The 21851-nt window shown below is 45.2% G+C and overlaps 1 protein-coding gene across 1 annotated transcript in view; it reads left to right on the top strand.

Annotated features, from left to right (window-relative positions):
- The window catches only part of LOC135905555 (cell adhesion molecule Dscam1-like), a 537047-nt gene that overhangs the window by 421688 nt on the left and 93508 nt on the right, over positions 1 to 21851 (top strand). Inside the window, exon 7 of the mRNA XM_070536452.1 lies at positions 17716 to 17979. Coding sequence (XP_070392553.1) covers positions 17716 to 17979 — 264 coding nt within the window. The remainder of the gene's footprint in view (positions 1 to 17715; positions 17980 to 21851) is intronic.

Below are 21851 nucleotides of genomic sequence, written 5' to 3' on the forward strand. Positions count from 1 at the left end.
GCTAGTTACGCCCGAACTGTATTCCACTGCGCAAGGATATTGCCTGTGTACGCCTCGTACTTTCGGCATTGCTGTAAAGTACTTATGAGATGGAATATAAGTTACCACTGCAGATGCGCTGATAGTTGCTAAATGTCTGTGTGATAGCTGCTTGTAAGAGATAAGTGGCAGGACACCAGTAACTCGTACTTGTGAAATGCAGTGGAGCTCACTTGGACGGCTTCTTTCACAACGTCGTTACCAATTTTTCTTTCTCAAATGCTCTCAGAACAATTGATACGGCTCGGCAACGCACACTATAAAAACAACCAGCGCTAAGTACTCATACTGTCACGGCCTTCGCTTTGAAAGCAATGAATGCACGTTCTTCGAGAGAAAGTGCGTAAAGCGTGCTTGCGCGCAAGCACGGGCGCGCACATGCCTGTGTCTGCATCGGGATTTTATTTAGATACTGCTGAACAGGCCATTAAGCAAAACTCAAGTAAAACTCTTGCTTGGGCTAGTTGGTTCATGCTTGAAATAGTAAAGGCAAGGTGCAGAAGACCAGGACTCAAGAAGAAGAACACAAACGACAAGACCGGTGCCACTCACAACTCAGTGAGTAGGCGCCGGTTTACGTTATTTAGGCACCAGTGCTCAAATAACGTAAATTTATGTTATTTTCATATAAAATCAGAAAAAATTAATGACACCCCCCAGACAAATAACATCATAGGAAACATCTCAAATTTTATAACGCCGAGCCTGAAAACTGCCTTTTCTTTTTGTTCTGTTGATGGTTCTTAAACGGGCTGTTTGAAAGGCGAAGATTGCTTGGAATGTACACAGCGTAGAATTTAAAAAAAAATGTCCCTAAACACATCACAGTTAACTACTCTGCCTCTCTTCACGCACCCGCCTGAAAGCCTTTACTTGCTTCTTTTTGTTCGCGCAACAAAAGAAGACATCCACAGAAAACATCAACATACGTTCAATATCATCCTGGCCTCATACTGTTTGTTCACTTCACGAGAGTTATCAAATGAAGGTTTGCTCCTTCGCATTCATCGTAAACGTCATTCCTTCTCTCTTTTTTCGGAATGCGTTTCTGGGTTCACGTTTTACGAGCGCCCTTGCCATTCGACGGTGAGGTCAAAAATATGCACCACCTTCTAGAACGTGCGAGCAGTGGAAATCCGCTGTGTTTCTTGCCCTTTCTTTCTTATTTTTTTATCTTTTCTTTTCCTACATTGTTTCCAAAGTGCATTGACTTCGTCTGCACGCCCACGTTCTAAACGGCCGTAACAAAAACTGGGCGGCGCAGACGGATTGAAACGCGCCTGAGACCGGGAAAGCTATAGTGGTAACGGCGAACTGGAAACTTTTTTTAAAGAACAGAAAGCGAAGAGAAGGAAACGCTTCTGTAACAAAATGTACCAGTAAAGAGAAGCAAACGTGCCGAAATGTGCCGGAGGCGAGGATGATGTGAGCGATTCCGCACGGAACGAGGAAAGAGAACCACCAAGAAAGAAGAAAGAAGAGAAAGAAAACGGGCGATGATGCTTTGAAATTTAAAGTGGGTCGTTTCGCCACATCTGCGTTTGCGGGTAACGGGCCGCGATGTGTGTGTGCGCTCTTCAGCCTTCTCTTCCGATTCCTCTTCTGCCGCCCTCACCTTTTTCTTCTCCTCCTTCTGATGGCCGCCGTTGCTCTGGCGGAGACGGCATATCGACGAAATCTTCTCCTCTGTGGTGGGCGAGGGGACTGGTTCGCATACCCGGCTGAAAGCGGGGCACGCCGGCGTGCAGCCACACTTGAGGTGATTGACGACCGCGGCCGTAGGCGAAAGGGACTGCATATAGTCGTTGCCGCCGCCTCCGCGTGCGCCGTGTGGCGGACGAAAGCCACTTTCGCGCGACGTCGTTCGCACTCGTTCATTGCTCCTCGCCCCGTCGTCGGGCCAACAGTCCTGGCCACAGCCGCGCTGCCTCTTCTCTCGCGCCAACTGTGGCTCTTCCACGCATTTAGCACTCGCATCTTTCGCACGTGACTTGATAGCTCGCTCGATGGACTCGTGGAAAACGCAGTTGGCACTCGGTTATATTGTATCACCGTTGGAGCAGATACTCTTTACATTACTTCATCATCATCAGCCCGTTTGCGTCCACTGCAGGATCAGCTCTTTCCCTCAACCCTAACCCAACATGAGAGGAGTGGGAGGCGACGCTGCTCGGGCCTTCAGGCCCAAAAGGCCTTGTTCCGAAGGGCTAAGCTGCCGGCTCGTACTAATGGGGTCCCAGAATAGGGACTGCACCCATTGCGGAGCCCCTTCAGGGCTCCACCTCTCTTTTTGTTTTCAATAAAGGCTTTCAAGCACTGCAGGACGAATGCCCTCTCCCAGCGATATCCAATTTCCCCCTGCCGAGCGCTAGATCACCCCACGTGTATGCCTGCGAATTTCGTAATTTCTTCCCACCAACTAGCTTTCTGCCGTCCCCGACTACGCTTCCCTCAATTTGGCGCCCAACTGGGCACCCAACTGCAACTCTAAGAGGTAGCCGGTTATCTGTTCTACTCATTACACGGCCTGCCCAACATCGTTTCTTCTTCCACATGTCAAATATAATATCGGCCACCCTATGAACTGTCTAATCCACACCGTTCTTTTTTTTTTTTGCCTTAACGTTACGCCCATCATTTTTGTTTCATCACTCGTTGCGTGCGATGGAATGCATTCCTTGCGTTCCTTGCAAAGTAGATATCTCTTGCTGCGCGGGCGCGGTTCCAAACTTTAAACACGTCGCGCCGGAAATAAGTTCGGCTTCGTGTTAGCGTAACGACAAGCGCCGTATCATTAACAGAGGGATATATAGCGAAGTTACTCAATTACACATATCCTTTATGACTACTTTCATTACAGTTCGGCGAAAAAAACGCTGCCAACTGCGCTTGACAAAGTTGACGATTACTCTTTGACGCAGGAGAGAATCCTCAGGCGCTTGTCCACTTCGTGTTCGACACAGGAGACTTTAAACGCGGTTGCTCCGATACTTGAGGACATGTGGCCTACGGGACCGACTTTAACCCCCGTATGCAGAAATACAACTTAAGTCGAAGCACATGCTTGACTTGATTTAGATGACGCCTGGCGTTAACGTGCCCAAAGACGCTCACTGCGTTTCCTTCGGCGCGTTCCCGATAGGCGTCACTCGGATCAAGTCAAGCATGGGCTTCAACTTAAGCTGCATTTCTGCATACGGGGGTAAGGCTTGATTCACACAACCGTCGTCTATCACGTCCTGTTATGGCAACGGCGTTCGTTTGGAGAGAGTGTTTCCTCGCCAGTGCCTCGTCCAAATAAGGACGCCGTAGATGCTGGACGTCGCCGGTGACTTTTTTTTTTTTTTTTTTGAGGATCAGGCGAGGAAGCGCTTTCTCATGACAGACGCCGGTGCCATGATGGTGACGGGACGGGGCGAATGACGACTTTGTGGATAAGGCCTGTGAAACAGGCCTCAGTGTCTCTTTCTGTAACAACGTTTATCGTGGGTCGCAGTTCTCTGCGCCTACATCTGTCCGTCACCAGTGTTCCTGGGAACAAGCAATCATTCAACACCTTCGTCTTCGTGGCATCGCTGTATCGGCGTCTGGCAGTGTGCATCCACCTGCTTTGGTTTTGGCATTTCAGCATAGCTTGTGAACGGTGTAGCGCATAAACATTGCATGAAATTACACGCTTTATTAGACGACAATAAACACAATCCTACGAATCGCGTTTACTTGAGTAGCATACAATCAATAGCTTCAATAAAGCTTTTAGCTTCATATAGATTCTGACATCTGTGTTGGATGTGCGTAATTTTCTCCCGGGAAAAAAATGGGCGCATTTATTAATTAGTTACAATGCTCCTAATTAAGCCAGAAGCTTTGAAGTTGGGCATTACACTAAAGATGCCTACAACTCACATCAAATATAAAGTTGGTGCAACTTAGAGTTATCTCACGGCATTTGGAAACATTGCTAATAACGACCCAATGACTCTTTCAGACACTTGCTTAAGAATTGTTTTGCAAAGCTCTATGTGATCTACACACATTTAACTTCACATATTTATTTGCCACAGTGATCCCTTTATTCTTGCTGACATTGAACTCTATGCTAGTGTAGTTATGCCATAGCAGCGGCCAAAATGTCGCGCCACTCGTAAAACACATTTCTAACGCTCCGGAAACCATGCGTGCGTAATTTATTGCAAAGGCCGCAGTTAACTAACCTACTTTGAACGTCGACTACTAATCACCTAGAACGTGCCCCTAATTTTTTCGAAATATATGCTGCCTCGTTTCCTTTCTCGAGGACACCGGGGAAACCGACTATGAACCTCACATAACGCATAAAAATAAAGAAAAGAGAAAGGAGAAAGGTTCGGTAATTATTTGCAACGCTCATATTAAACTGAAACGTTCAAGTTTCACTACACATTACTCTTGCCATGTTGTCTATTCCCACGGAACTTAAACTTGTGTCGTGTATGGTCGCTTTAGTGCTCCGGGAAACAATGCTGATAACAGCCGTATATATGAAACTGTAGAATTATTCGCCAAGTAATTTTCTGTAAGGTCTGTAATTAACGTTCGCAGAATAAGCATTTATCACGTGCTCTCTTAAAAATAAAGTTAGTAAATAGCTAGTAAATACATGCGTTTACTAGATTACTATGTATATTACTACTTTTTTACTCGTCCTGTACTAGCCAGCGGCTAGTAAATCTAGTAAGTGCTGCCTTTACTATCCAGAAATGCTTTTTGACGGTTTTGACTAAGTAACTACTAAGCCACTACTACCTCGTCGGGCCGTGGCCTATTATGATGTGATTATGACAGATTTATGCAAAACTGAGATAAACCATAGTGTTGTTCATTATGTGCGAATAACAGCTATGTGCGACGTCGTAGCATATATACATATGCAGACAGTAGGCTTTAGAAGTTTGTGCACAAAGCTCCGATTACTTAACCAAATGCATAGGTGCTCACTGGTGCATCATGTGCACCTTCAAACTATAGGGCTATAACACTCTTGAAGTTGCTCTTTGAGTAAGGGCTGCGCAGCGTCTTTGTGGTTCTGTATGTGTGTTCTTGCGTACTGTTACTTGTTGGAGATATCTGGTACCCTCCTACCCGGAGTCAGTGCGCCTTGATTGTCGCTGGTAAACATTACGTAAATATGCCCTTAATTGATGCTCTAACATACAGCGAAAGGACACGGTTGTCTTTTTTTTCATATATACCTATTATTTTATTTTATTGTGCTTTTATAGTACAATCGACTTTGTATGACAATGCAAGCGGCACTTATTAATCGAATAGTCCGTAATTAGATTTAAGTTGTGTTAGTAACTGCACTACTAAGGTAGTATTTAGTTAGTACTAAGTTAGTGCTTTTTGCTAGCTTCCGCGGGTAGCGAAAGTACTAACCATCATTTTATTACCTGCACTTAATAAGAAGGTAGTGCTTTTGGGGACTAGTAACGTGTTAGTGTTTAGTTAATGAAAATGAACACCTTTCCTTAAGACTGTGTAACCCATAATATGCTTCCTACTTCAACGAAATATAAGAAGAACATCCTTCAAATATATATGCCGAATTGAGCAACTGATCATCAAAGACATCGAAGCCGCATGTAAGTGCAGTCTTTACGCCCTTCGTCGTAAGTATTAGGGGCTGTATGCTGGCTGCTCAAAGCGGAAGTTTACTGGATCCCGTAACATATTTAAAACTACAACTTACACTCAGTTAATTCTTCGCGACCCTTTGTCAACGCAAAAAAAAAATTACAGTCACATATAGCATTATACAAGCGCACAAATTTGTAGAACGTAGTTTACAAATAATTTGTTTTTGTCAAAGCATTACAAACATATTTTTGACGCACTTTTCACCGCACTTCCCATTCTTTCTTTCTTTGTTTTGCTATTCTGCACATATATTTGTGTGCGTGTGTGCTAGATGTTATTTTATTTATCATCGATTGGGGGCATTTCAAGTTTACCTTCCCTTATGTGGAAAAACCTTGTCTGCTAGCGTCGCAGGAAGGAAACGAATTCCCCGTCGTTTTCTTATTCGATCGAACAATTCCCCTGTTGCCGCCGGGATGGAACCCGGGCCCGCTGCGCGGGATTCACGTAGTCTACCACGGACCCACGCTACCGCTTGCTAGCGCCCAGCGAGAAAATGCCCTATAAACGCGTCCTAGTGCGCCAGGAGACGCGCGATGTGACATGCGCGTCGCGTAGCGTCGCTACGTACACATCTTGCGTTGCAGCTACATAATACACCAAGTAGAACGTCATGTAGCAGATGCACAGGTAGCGGTACAGGTCAGTTAAAGAAGGTTTGAAGAAGCTAGAAAAAAAATATGCAGATATTACGCACTGTGGGAATCGACGTAAGCGAAGCTTTGTCTGCTGTTTGCATTCACTGACGGCATACGACAGTCGTGACTGGATGTGAAATATTACCTTGCCTGCTCCACTTGTATTTGTCGTTCTTGCTCCGCTCGACGCTTTATGCGAGCCTTCGTCTCATCGGCACTAAGTGCACGCTTCGGCGCCGTCCTGGGTTGTAGCGTTGTAGCTCACAAAACTGCCCCTTCTCTCCCTCTCTCTCTTCCCTCGCTAACATTCTCCCTCTCCTGAGGTTGCTGTTGCAGGTGAGCACGGAGACAAGCGCGGTAGCTCCGGCACAGCATTTGTGAGGGGTCACGCCAGATACGGCGTTCAGAGGGCATTGTGCAGATGCGATCTTGACACGAGCTTCTCTGGTCGTCTTTCCTTTGTGCCACACACCTGTCATGTACTAACGCGGCAGCCTGAAGGGCCCAGGGTCGCAAAAGAATCGGTGTCGACGCCGCGAGCGTCGCTTGGCGAATACTCATCCTGAACCACAACTGCGCAGGCCCTCCACGTGGCGCAGATCTTGTCTTACATTCTCTACAAATTTATTCCTCGGAATTTTGAGAATGACAGCTTGTAAACAAATGTCACGAAACAAAACACCGACAGCACATGCCTTTTATGTTTTTGTGACATGGCCACATCTCGACCACGTCCCGACGCGGCCGGCGTGAGTGGCGTGCTTCTTAACTGCGTCCCGATGTAGCCGGCGTTAGCGGCGTGCCGGATAGCAGCAGCCCACAGCAGCAGCAGCAGTGCGACAGTCTAAGGAAAAGGCAAAGCTATCACCCTCATCGTCGTCACCGTATCATACCACTTGCCTTGCGATGTAAGATGCGCGCCGCGAAGCGTCTATCCGTCCGCCCTGTGGATTGCAGTTGAATATTATTGCACCAGGTAGCACGCCATCTAAGAGTTGCGTAGGTATCGGTACAAGGTAGATATAGAAGTATTGAGGAAGAAAAGGAAGATTATGGAGATGTTTAAATATTGATGTCATGAAAAATATGTATGGCATACCTCATTAATTCAAGCAGGCTAGGTGACTGTTCGTCAAAGTTCAAAGGGAATGACATTAAATCATCATCGTCATCATTAGTATCCTATCTTGCCATTTAACACTCGATGTGACATGCGCGCCGCGTAGCGTCGATACCTGCAAACCTTGCATTGCAGTTCTGCTATATTTATCTGGGTGTCCCAACATGCAGCAGTTGGATGCTGCGTGTAGCTGGACCTGACTGACTCAAGCTGGCTTAATGTCTATTTGTCCCCACCCCGTTTCGATTGGTATGCAAATAAACCATTAATATCATCATCATCAACAACCACAGCAACGTACCATGCCACGGGTCAAGGGATATGACATGTGCGCCAAGTATAGTCTGAATACTTGTGTTTACTCTTCAGTACACGTTATGACTTTCGTGCGTGTAGTACGTGTAGAGAGGCTCTGCTAAAGGGTGCGGTTCCAAATTTCTCGACGACGTATGGCTACGTGTACCTGCATTTGCCGGCGCATCTTCTGAAGCTCAACGCCGATCGGATCATCTTTGGTAGTCATCCACCTTCACAGAGTAGAATGGCTCATGATATTTTTTCTTAGCGGGGCGCTGCGCGTTTAACCTTTTTCCCTATTGTTTCTGTTCGCCCCCTCTTCTATATGACAAACATTGTGATAAGCTTAAATAATCTTTAAAAAGAATCAGTGCCTTTCCACTCTGGAAAGAAGGATGACCAGCGAAGCTGTGTATATGGGCCCCTTAATGGTGCACTGCATCTCCGCCTGCGAGTCGGCCAGCCATTGCACTATCGTCGTGATCGGCCCACGTATGGGGAGTGCTTAACGCCTGCTTCACCTCCACCGTAGGTCAACCCGACATTGCACTGTCTTCGTGATCGCCCTACGCGTGGGGTGTGCTTAACGCCTGCTTCACCTCTGCTACGGGCCGGCCCGGCATCGCACTATCTTCGGAATCGCCCACGTATGGGGAGTTTTGTGTCTACACACGGACATGATCCTGGAGAAACTAACCCTTAGCAGCTTCACTGTAATATTATTAATGTGAGAGCGTTAAGTGGCTCATACCCCTGATGGACTGGGAAACGCGGCGTGCGGTACAGAAAGGCATGTGAGCTCGCCACGCGCAGAGACGCGCGCGTGCCATTGCCCGCACGTGCGTCGTCGTCTGCTTCCACTGCTGGCTCTGACGCCGCTCATCACGACAGCGTCCCCATACTGCCGCTCGCGTTCGTGCCACTGCTCTCGCGTTCGTCGTCGTCTTCTTCCGAAGCTGGCTCTGACGTCGCCTATCGCGCGAAAAAAGAAAGCCAAATTAAGATAAAGTTAAATCAGGCAATCGAACCAACGACCTTCAGTGGGAGGCGAACCAAGCGCCCTTAGTGTTAAGGCGAAGGTAATTTAGGAAAAATTAGTTAATATATAGAGTTATTAGGGCACTCGAACCTACGACCTTTGATGGGAATCGCACCCTCAACATTTGGCGTTAATTAGGGCGAATAAAGGCATAGTTAATTGAGGTGGCCTCAAGTAAGGCACTAGAACCAAATACCTTTGATGAGAAAAAACAATTAAAAATTGTGGGGGGTTCAACGTGGTTTGAACCTGATTATACGAGCGAAAGAGCTGTTAAGCATGGTTAGGCACAGTTCTTAACTGCTTCTTCCCAGCCAGCTATTTATGCAGGGTGCTATAACAGCCTGTAACAGCCTATAACAGAATAACAGACGGACGGACGGACGGACGGACGGACGGACGGACGGACGGACAGACAGACAGACAGACAGACAGACAGACAGACAGACAGACAGACAGACAGACAGACAGACAGACAGACAGACAGACAGACGGACGGACGGACGGACGGACGGACGGACGGACGGACCGGACAGGACCAGATCAGACCAGACTCGGGACAGCCACCCTCTCCTGCCAGCCACAGATCATGGCTTCGCGAGCGTCGAGCAACTCTGCCCTTTTTACAGCGAAGCTGTATACCTCTACCGTCAAGGAAATTTTCGTGTCGTAAGCAAAGAAACTCCCCACACGTGGGCCGATCCCGAAAATAGTGCAATGGCGGACCGCGCCGGAGGTGAAGCACTTCCCATTGTGCCGATCCTGAAGGCAGTGCCCTGCGCTGGAGGTGCAGTTCGCCGTTAAGGGGCCCATGTAGGCAACTTCGCTGTCATCCTTCTTCACAGAGTGGAAGGGCATTGAGATTCTTCTTTTTGATTGCCCAACTTGCAACCAGTGGTCCCGCCAAGGCGAGGTACCACTGATGCGTTACCAAAAAGCAGATAACGACAAACACCGGCGTCCCTCGGACCACCGGGGATGCAAGAGGTTTGCAACAAAAACTGTTCTGTTCCCCCGATCATTTGACTATTTCTTCACCCTGCTTTTCAGATGGTGTTTTGCAGCGAACGCGTTAAGGGGAGTTAGCCAACGGTGCTCGTGGGGTGGTGAAGGACGGTGCGAGTCCGGCGTGGTCGGTGTCCAAATTTATGTGCCATAATCTCGAGTTTTCGTTTTGGAACACATTTATCAATAATAATAAAATATATGTTGTCTTGTGCTTCCCTCATTTCAATAGAGAGCCACTTATTTGCGCGAAATGCTTAGCCACTAATTCTTAATTTTTGTTTCTTCTGTCGCGTCTTACCGGCCCCAGGTCGCAGGTCAGCTAGTAGTTTGTACTGCTGCAGCGCTGAAAATTGACGGTCATGTGATTACGCGCGGCCTGGGCACCGCTGAAAGCCATTACACTACTCGCGTTGACAACGCGCTGTGTTTCGTGTCTTACATGTTATCGTCCGCGTGGAATTGTGCCGTGATTATGACTCAGTGTTCGTATCGTCTCTTGTCGAAATAAACTTTTTCTAAACACAGCCATTTGTTTGCATTCCCGAGCTATAGGGCGTTGGGCAGGGTAGCCAACAGCCTTCTATAGACATGTCATCGGCATTTTTGAGAGAATCACTTCTGTGCTACTAAATGCACCCACCCCTTCTAATGCGCAAGTATTCTTTGGCGAGTACAATGTCTTGTACCTGCACCAAAGTGTATAATTTGCGAAAACATTTACTTGTTATTATAGTGTAAATGTAGTTAATGGATAGCTTTATAGCCGATGCGGAAGAACCGAAACAAAAAATCAAATTTATCAGGCAGAATTATCATAGGTGTACAAAGGGCTCCATAAAAAATGCATGGTGAAGCCTATAGTAGGGAAGCCGAATTGAAATTTGAATGTCGTGCTGGAACAGTTGGACGACCAGCCTCTGTCGAAAGAAAGAATTTTGAAACATCGACGCTTCTTAAAGGGACACTAAAGAGAAAAATGATTTCTTCTGCATCAGTAAATTACCTTTCTATGACACCAAAACCACCACTCTTACCACGATAAGACGCTTGGTAAATCTAAAAAGCGCAAGAACGAAAGACGAGGGGCGACGCCTCGTTAAAGTTCCCACACCTGGTCTTTGTGACATCATGGATTCTGATGGCACCTTCTAGGGCCTTCTTAATTATATAGCGGTACAGATTGACTACATTCTAAAGGAGCCAGATATTAAGCATGGCAAGTTTCGGGAACCTTTATTCAGCCAATGCGGCCCAAATGCGAAAACATACTTTGGAATCCCTGACTTCACAATGACGTACAGGCGTCGCGGTTTCGGCGCGAAATTCAAATACTGATACTTCGACCTTCATTTTCTTATCTAATATTCAAACTATTATTTTGAAATGACGGCCTGCAGAACTCTCGAACAATGCTTTATTAGTGTAAACTGATTTGTTGTTTCGCTTTAGTGTCCCTTTAAGATCAAAAGGCCGTGCAAGCGCTACTGCGCTTCTTAGATCGACCAGCCTGTGAGAACGCCTGTAATTGGAACGCCCTTTCTTTTACCCGTTTCCCTTTCTTTTTTTCTCTTTTGCTGTTCCTTTTTTTCTCCTCGCTCTTCGTCGTCTTTACAACCCCTATATTCCTCACCTCAGTGCAGAGTAGCAAACTGGAAACTCATTTCTAGTTAGCCTCCCTGCCTGATGGTGTTTTACAGCGAAACTATTAAGGGGAGTTACACAACGGCGCTCGTGGGACGGTGAAGGATGGCGTGAAGCCGGCGTGGTCGGCATCGATCTCGAGTTTTCGTTTTGAAGCATATTTATCAATAATAATAAAATACAGGGTGGTTTAGCGAACACTTTCAAAAATCTTTAAAGGTTGCCTGTCGCTGATGTCACAACTTTAGTTCATGAGCTGGTCGCCTCGAAGCGGCAGACACTACTTGCACAAAAAATTGAAACGCAAAATTGAATTATTAACGAAAACTCACTAATTAACTTCCTTCCTAATTACCTTTTGGCACATATTGCAAATTACAAGTTCTAGCCGTGGAGTTCGCAATGAGAATCCACTTTGAATGAATTCTTAGGATGACACCAGTTTCGAGATATTAATTCCCGAACTTTGCGGAGAAATGCATTCGCGTTCCAGTAAATTTTTAACAAAACGTCGATTTATGCAATAAATCACACAGAATTACATCGTTAAATTACATACATATGATACATGCTTATTCTGTGCATGTTAATTACGTATTTTGTAGAAAATTACTTGAGTAGACACTGATGCTATACAGTTCGCTCTAGCAAGTTCCGTAGAGAACTCTCTGCATTGACTTACATAAACGCACGACCATGTCAAAACACTTAATTTTAACATATTCAACGGGGCGAAATAAACGAGGACCTACTAACAGATATCTCTTCTACGCACCTTCGACAAATTGAATTAGAGTACCTTGCAAGCAGCACAGATTGTTAGTTCGCTTTTATGCACTCTCGTCTTATTGCTTTCTTTGTGCCTGTGCGTTCTATATAGCAGTAGCGCGTTGCAATCATTCAACACCACAGGTCCTCAGTGCACTCAGTGCGTCTTTATCTCCTTGTTCACTTTGCCGCTATTGCAAATGTTAAATATATTCAAACGTTCAAACCTTCTCGAGAGGCGAGCTCCCAAGACGAGAGGGTCAGAATCAATCATGCGACCCATGTGTGCGCACGCATTTAGCAATCGTACTGAGACATTGCACGATTTGCATATATTTAACGTTTGCAATAGCGGCAAAGTGAACAAGGAGATAAAGACGCACTGAGTGCACACCACAAGGACCTGTGGTGTTGAATGATTGCAACGCGCTACTGCGATATAGAACGCACAGGCAATGTGTGCTTACACAGTAGTATATATATATATATATATATATATATATATATATATATATATATATATATATATATATATATATATATATATATATATATATATATATATATATATATATATATATATATATATATATATATATATATATACTACTGTGTAAGCACACATTGCTGCATTACTTATTAACTGCACATTGCTGCATAACTTTTTAACGTGCTGTCCCACATTAAGAAGTTTGCAGGGACAACATGGCCACAATTCGTACATGACCGGCGTAGTTGGAGAAGTATGGAAGAGGCCTTTGTTCTGCAGTGGGCGTAACCAGGCTGATCATGACGATGATGATGATGATTTGGGAGGTTATATGGAAGTTTATGTTCATGGCTGAGTGGAGCGTTCGAGCATTCACAGAGTGCGCCCTTCTGGAACGTGCTGCAAAGATAGCCGCCCTGACCCTGTCGTGGTGGGGACAGCCACATCGACTCGACGTCGCGAAAAGAAGTAATGTAAAGTTTTCGTTGTTTCCAAATTAAATGCAATCGTACGACCGTAAAAAAATAAACCGTCATCGCAAGTGAACAAGCTTTACTCATCGCCAACGTTAAGTGCTGTGTCGCCGTCTGTTAGAAAGAAATTGAAACGCCTCTTTGGCTCAGTGGGCCAAACCTCAGAACAGACAGCTTATTTCACTAAAATTGATAGATCAAGGATCATCCAGTAATTTGTCCTCGTGGTAAGATCAAGCAAAGTGAAGGTTTAGTTTGCCCATTATTTCTTTCTGTCACGACGAAAAGCAAATAGCAAGAGTGACAAAAAATAGAAGCGGGAGGCCTGGGTGCTGCTATGTAGCTACGCAATCACGGTAATCGGCGTATGCCGCTGTGCGGGCTTCCACGAGAGAAATACGTAAGGCTCGCAACGCCTGTAACGACCGCAAAGCTAGCACCGTGATGTTGTGTGCGTAAGCACCTGTACGCACACAGGATCGTTTAGGGTTGGGTGTAGCGTTTCGTTTAGCGCATGCGCAGTTCTGGTGTCTCTGTAATCTTGCGTACGCAAGGATCGTGCAGAGGCTAAAGTTCTAATAAAATAAACTTTCACACATCATGCATGTCTTTGTATAACATTTGTTGAAACGTTTCAATGAAGCTTCGCTTAACGTTGATTCTAATAAAGGTGCGTTAGACTTGCTGTGAATATTACCCCTTTTAGGGCCCTCCTCTTTCTCAATAACCCTTCATTTCCATTACCGATTTCCCCAGCGTAGCGTCGCCAGCCTGTAATCACACTGGCTAACTTCTATATCTTTCCGTCTCTCTTACCTCCTTTTAATTCAATTATATGACCACTAACTGCATAAATGTTTGTGGGGTTAATGCTTTTATGAAAATAAAAACAGACTTAACTCTAACTGACATGCGCAATGCAAAAAAATTCCCGGCTTGGTATACAATAGTTCTTATTAATCATATAACGGTTCGGGAGCGAACTGTCAATGCTTTTGCGACGCCTTGTGAACTGATGCGGAGTGAAGTGCACGGTGTTGTATGTTGTTGTTGTGACACGCAGTGACCCAATTTCGGTGTCGAAGAGGTTCGTTGAACATTGACACATGCTCAGTGGCACATATGCAGTGGCCCCAGGGGCGCATGCCCATTCACATTCGGTATCGTACCACATTTTTTTGGGACTGCACTATCTACGGGATCGCCCCACGAAAATGACCAGATAGACGCTGCATAAAACTGAGTAGAACTCACTAAGAATTCTTCGCGTTAAAAGGCATTGCCTGGTTGGTCTCCTGGCTGCCTCACACAAGCGCTGTATGGTTACGCTGTATGTGGCGGCTGTCGATGGTAACAGAACTGCAGACCGCACAGCTCTCGCCGGTGCTCTGCGGCTCCACTACAAAGCCAGCGCGCCCACACATCACTCCCGTGCCCGGCCTAGTTTTGTGCTCCTGTCTTTATGAAAAAGAGCACAAAGGCGCTGGTAACTTTCGCGATTCTTCACGTAGCTGTATTCCTATGATTGATTACCGGCGTCAAAGCCCACGCTGCGCAACATCAACGCTTTGTCCTGTCCTGCGCTCTTCTCAAGTCCACGCTTTCGCTTGTTTCCATAAGTTTGTTATTACAAATTTTGCCCTCCTTTAGTTACCGTCGTTTCCTTTTTTATTTCTCGCCCCCACCATCCATCTTCTTTTTTTTTTTTGCCCCTGTGCAGTATGAACGGCCACATACTGTTTTCACCACGCATGTTTTTAACGGCGAAACTTTTTTATTACGAAGCACCCATCCTGCGCGACCTTTCTGGGGTATATAGCCCATGAAGGCGCTTAGATGGAGACACGATTGGCCAGGCGCTATCACTGGCGTGCCACGAAGACGTGCGATCCACTGTAGTAATAATACATTTCTCGGTGGCGCTTCAAGGACAGAAAAACAACAAAGCAGCTGTTTTACTAAAACAACCGAATGAAATGTTGGGGTATCAGATTCGACTCCTGGGACTGGTCGAGTTTTTCTTTTGCGGAGTTTGCATTTTGAAGACACTGATAGGGTTCTCTTTGTAGTATTCGGTTTCTTTTATTTGGTTTTTTTTTTGCGTGCGTCTTTATACCGTGGTATGTAGACAGCATTCATTGGACTTGCAACGTAGGCTTTAGTGGCTCTAGTTTTCGCTTTCACCATTACCTAGCGTTTTTGAAAGCTATCGAGGCAAACAGCAGAAAAATATTATTGCCTCTGTTAGCCGCTTACCGCACCAGCCGGTGCTACTTCTGTGACCTGACACGTCAAGTAATTACAGAGCCATCAGTAAACTGCTAATGAATGTGCTTCATTTTTCAAAAACGAAGCGTGCACGACGTTGGCTAATAGTCCAAGTCCACATTTCCAGAGACGCAATCACTCAATAAACCGGAACGGGTGGTCAACAAAATGCTGGCCGCCAGATTGTCTACCACGAATCTAAACTCACCGATGAGAAATAACTAATACCATTCCCGTGCTTTTGTCTTGGCTCAATCGGTCGTTAAAAAACTAGAGCTAACTAGAAAACGAACACCTTAGTGGAACAGTTCTTCTTTGCTTTAATGGCCACGTATACAGTGTAAATATGGACTGCGTAAGCATGTCTTTGGGGCTTTCATACATGAACGTAAGCAAATGCTCGTCGTGATTTGTCAAAAAAAAAAGTGAATTTATCACAACTCACAAAAGAGAAAGAGGAGATGGAAGAAAAGGCAACAATGGAGGTTAACTAGAGTCTGTCTACTTTACTTCCCTACACATGCGGACGGCGGGGGGCGGGGGGGTAGTGAAAGAGAGAAATAAGACTATTGATAGGTCAGTGACACGTACTGTACAAGGTGCAGAATGTCCACAGCCGGGTATTCAAGTCGGTCGCCTTCAGGCGCTGTAAGAAAGTGCGTGTGGTTTTCTGGGTGGATGAGCTGAAAGGCCAAGCTCCCAGAACAATTGGTTCGGTAAAAGGCCGATCGTCAACTCTAATCAAGGTACACTGGACAGTCTGGTTCACAAGTAAAAGCAAGCAGTAAGAGGGCCGTCGATGTCAATAGACAACAGCAGCGAGCAAGAATTGTTCTGTAGAAAAAGTCTGACGGTGAAGAGGACAAGCGTTGGCAAGGAGTAGCCGCTACTGGAAATATACGAATACAACGACCAGACAAAGTCGAAGCTTAGATCCAGCAACAGGTCTTGGGCACAGGTCAATACGAAGTGCTGCAGCCACACTTAGCTCAAGAAGACCACAAGCCAGCCTTATTCCTGGGTAAGAAAATCCAGCCACAGGAAACTGAAAGCCAAGAGAATGTCCGCACTTTCACGGAACTTGCAATTCAAGAACTCGTGCAAAGAAAATTCATTTGCCTATGATTTCAACCTCTACAATCACCTGTGCTTTCTTGAAAATCTGATTGTGTGCGCGGAGTAGGTGTGCGTTTTTCCGCAAGATGCATGCCCCAGCGAATCAGGGGAAGAAGTTATAGCGTGCCGGGTCTGTTTGAATGCGTCCGCGTTCAAAGACTGCAAGGTTTCAACAATTTCGAGGAGTGACTAGCCTACGTGCATGGCAATTATCGCCACACGTTTACCCTTTCAATGGGACGGCATGCCCCCTTTGAAGGGGTTGGATGCTTGGGGCCCACAGATTCACGACGCAAGAAGTCCAGCACCACGGTGTGGTTTCAAATTTTTCTTGGGCATGTTAACCTCAGGCTGTAGACGGAGTCAACCCTAGGAGCTCTAGATTTTTTCTGAACGTTATTTTGTTATGCAGTTGCTTTCGCAGGAACCTATTTTGCGCGTTCCTACAATCTCTTCTCGTTTCACTCAGCATCCTCCCTCGTCCCCCTCCCCCCTTGTAACAATGGAAATTCTTAAATTGGATTGGCTAAACCTGAGTTGTGATCCTCAACGTACGATTGCATGCACCACCCGAGCTTTATGGAAAGCTGTATGGTGTAGCAGGCTTCACCATGTCGTCCGCCTGTGGCGAGTGAATTCAGTTCGTTTGCCTTGCTCTTGGGTTATCGATTATTTCAGCCTCGTAATGATTGCCAACTGGAGCTTCATGCTATGAACCGAGCCAGTCGGCTGTACAGCTCAATTTGTAGAGCGACTGCGCTGGTCTTGCTCTGGTTCTGAATTAGACTTTAGGAACGAACCTTTTATTTTCATTTTATTCTCAACTATTGTTCTTGCTTCTCAAGGAGCCTGTGTAGGGTTCCCGCTATGTGATTGTGTTGTACAGGCCGATGTCATATTTTTTTGTTCCTAATTGCGAATACAGAGCTATAAAGAAGGAAGTGCAAAAGTCCTTTCTATGTTCATTGCACATTCCTATATGTGTTCTCTATTCGAGTAATATCATTTAGAAATGAGTGCTGTCCGTATTGCTTCTTGTCTCTGTCCATGTTTAGACTCGTGCTTTAATATATTCATTTGTCCCTAGTTTTTTTAGCAAAAGTTATACGAAGTTTGCAATGACCACTGTTTTCTCGCAGCCCCGCTGACCGCCACGGTTCGCCCCCGGCGCACCCTGGCCACCGAAGGTGCGCCGGCCACCCTCAATTGCACCACCACGGGCCACCCAGTGTCATCGGTGGTGTGGCTTAAGAACGGGCAGCCGGTGTCGTCTCGTGTCAAGATGCTCACGCGAGAGACACTGCACATTCCCAATGTGCTACGCGACGACAAGGGCATGTACCAGTGCTTCGCTCTTAACGACTATGACTGGGCTCAGGACACGGCCGAAATCACGCTAGGGGGTGAGTAACAACAATTCTTTGGCTCGCTTAGGATACTATAGTTGGTGCATGTACTGAGTATGTGATGTGTGTTTAAGCCAACTCAATGTTTTCAAAGTACGCTCTAAAGCATTTGACCCCTTAAAGGTGTTGTCTTGTCCCATAGATAACACCAACGCCTTCAGGGCTGTACATTTGTTTTATTTCACATGACAGCGAGCTCTAGCTACACGTGCAACGAAAAAAGACGCAGTTGAGTACTGCGCAATATTTTGGACCACCTTCTGCGCCAAAATATATCTGACGAGAGAATTTGACAGTGACACACTTTAAAGTTTATTTAATGCACTTTTCGTGCCGCCTAGTTGTTATAATTTTTACTTGTGTCAAGAAGTGGCCAAGCAAGAAAACATAATTAGCCAGAATCAACGATTCGATCTTAATCCTTACACATGAGGGTGTTAGCCATGGGACTAGGAGCCTGGCCTCACAGCTCATCAGCCCAGAAAGCCCACGCGGGCGCTTCTATGATACATGAAGGCGATAGACTTGAGTGCCCGATGGTAGTTACGCTGGACCTTTCTCAGTGCGCGTGATTGATCTAGGCTCGTGTCCTCTCTCTCTCTCTATTTCGCACCACCATCTCCTTCTCACATTTTGGGTGGCAAACTGCACAAAGTCTAGTTAGACTCTGCCTTTCCTTCGTTTCATGTCTCCCTCTCTCCCTACACACATCAAAAAAAGTTAGTGTTGTCACTCGCCGTTGTACCATAGTCTAATCTGTAAGGGTGTGCGAATAGCAATAACTTCGAATTGAATCAAGAATACGATTGTTTTATAAAAACGACCATCCAATATCGAATAGAATGCCGAGTACTTCCAATTGCCCCCAGGAATTGAAATGAATAATCTCGCAGGGTGTATTCGGCAACAAAAGGCTTGTTTACATTGTTCGATACGCGTAAACCATGATACAGTAAGATGATGTCTGGTGCATGATGGAGTTGGAAGTAATTAGGGGTGTGCAAAAGTTGGAAACTCTCGAATAACGAATCTAGTCATGCCATATTCGATTAGGTCTTCGAATCGAATAATTCCTATCTATAAATACGGATAGCTTTTGAATAGTTTTTGAACGCGTGCGCGATAAAGCATAATATTGCGAAAAAACTACGCAATAAATTTATCCCTACGGCCATAGTTGACATAAAACACCGGAAGTTTCGTAGTAGAGCACGCATGGTTGCTCAAGAAGCTAGACTTTTCTGGTTAAACCAGTACCATTTGCATTCATCAATGAGTCCAGAATATGTGAATAAACTCCTCAGTTTATCATAATGCTCCATTTATTCTTTTAATAAACAACGCTTCATAATGGGCTATGTGATGAACGAAACTTTCCAAGTTTGTGAAGATCGTTTTCTATTAATGGTAAGAACAGCTATTCATTATTCGAAATCTATTCAAAAGGTATCCGATTTTCGATTCGGTTCGGTTCGCTTCTAGCACTCTTCGATTCGTACTCGATTTCGTCTAGAAAAGTACTATTCGCACACCCTTAAAAGTAATACATAAATAGAACAGGACGTCCAAAACAAATGTAGTAAAATGTGTAGTTCTCATTGAAAGAGAAAAGGGCAATACTGCCGCGCATCGAAATGTGATGAGATTCGGCAAATAATAAACTTATTTGTCAAAAATCAAAACAACGATTTCATAGGCTGCCTAAGAGGAGGCATGCTTAGAATTGTGCATAAATGACCTCCTCGGTGTGTTTGTTCGAGAACTGGATGGTCTGCACAAACGAATATTCGACAACGATTGAATCGGTGAATTCTCGTATCCAAACTATTCTATTTGTATTCAAAATTTCAAGTATTCGCACACACCTAGTAAAAATTATTACTCTTCCGAGACATATACACCGCACGGATTTTTAAATGGAAATGCTCACTGTCAGAACCAAATCATTTTAACGTTTCCTTTCTTCGTAAATGACACGTTACAATTTAGCTACGTGACACTGCAAACATAAATAAATAGCTTCGTCCGTGAATATATCAAAAACAAAATACATTATTAAGTTTAGGATAACAATATAGCACATGCACAGGGATTACAAGCAGCAATATTAAAGTAAAATGATGACAACAAGTCTCAAACATACAAGCAACTAGTTATCTATGCATCACAATGTCCACAAATCAGCTATAAAAATTAGCGTATAAGAAACATGCACTAATTACGGCTTAACTGGTGGTGAGCGAAATTGGGTGCACGATACAGCGCGAAATCACATTGTATTACAAAAATTACAACTTCCAATGTTTACTCCGTAGCAAAGAAAGGAAGCGAGGTAGTGACAATTTTCCAAGTTTTCTGCGATTTTCTTAAATAAAAGCTGTTGAGGCATTGTTGCTTTCGTGCCACGAACATGGACAGTTTGTGCTAAATACCACCACAATTTTTTTTTACGCAACTGCAGTTGTCGCGGAGCCGTGCATCAACTAAGAGCTGATAAAAAAGTCCAATTCACGGATATTGGGTCCGGCGAATAAATTGAAGAAGTCGAAGCAAGCTGCATTGTTTTTGAAGGCGCCAAACATTCATCGAACCATGGCACCAATAAAAAGCTCATTTACCCGTACGGTTTGCAGCCGTTTTTAACGCGCACAGAGACGGGGACGGCATTCATTACCGACCGCAGTATTATTCTATGTTATTCTTACGAAAGGAAACATTGTTACCTACCTGAATCTAGCACGAATGTGCGAAAGAAAATCATGCGGGTTTCTCGAAAAAAAAAAGAAAGCGGGCGGATTTCTTCATTCTGCGTGATTCCGCAGAACGGGTTTGTCATTTAATATTATTAAAATAAGCAGTGCTGATAGGATGCTTCCCCATTCTATTTTTTCGATGACACCGTTTTCTCTTGCACTCCGCGTGTCCTGGCGTGTGCGTTTTACGGTTTACCTATAGTAGTAGCGAGATGGCCCTATGGCCAAAGTGAAAGGTTCAACAGAAATAGTGATTCTGCGATGCTCCTGAAAGAACGCTTCGGCGTCATAAGCCAATTGGCAAAGACGAATTCAGAAGCGAAAGCGGCTCTGCCGAGGTGGCCGTATAGTCAACAGCACGTGCCTATATCGTCTCTCCCCATGCTTGCCCGTGATGCAACTCGTGAGTCGTCGCGATGTTCCCTTGGGGTGCATCGACTCTAAAGTATTTCGAGGAATCGCTTATGTATTTAACCCCTGTTTGAGCCCTATGGGCTTGAACCATTTCTTGCCGAACAGATAAGCTATATTATTATAATTTTTGTTCAGGTTCGGCTCTGATACAGACACATTCTAAGAATAGCGGTTCAGGTTAGGGCTAAGTTTCGGCTAGAATTCCGTTTGGGGTACGCTTTTCCGTTAGGCTCAGGGGGCGGTTCGGTAGCCTGGCCAGAAGTCATTTGGCGGGGATTGACGGCGTTACGCATGATGCCTCGCTTCTCTGACTTCCACTGATCTCTAACTGCTCGGACAGATGGGGTTTGAGTCTTCTATAACCATGCGTTTGTGACGGATGAAATACACAAAATTGTGATATCCATTTTTGCTGTGTGGTAGACTCTGCAATGCAATAGCTCCACGCAGCAATACTACGCGTTCGTACTACGACAGCACAAAAGAAAAGGCCACGCCTTTGATAATGACGGGGGACATTAGATTCTTGTGTGCTGCGGGCCGAAACCTGTCATCTGATAAATAGGCACGGCGAAGTGGTGGGCTACGAATTAATTTCGACCAGCTAGGTTTCTTTAACGTGCGCCCAATGCACGGTACCTACGGATGTTTTTGCATTTCAGCGCCATCGAAATGCGGCCTACGCAGCCGGGATTTGATCCC

Source organism: Dermacentor albipictus, chromosome 3 (genome assembly GCF_038994185.2).
Source record: "Dermacentor albipictus isolate Rhodes 1998 colony chromosome 3, USDA_Dalb.pri_finalv2, whole genome shotgun sequence".
NCBI classification, from domain to species: Eukaryota; Metazoa; Arthropoda; class Arachnida; order Ixodida; family Ixodidae; genus Dermacentor; species Dermacentor albipictus.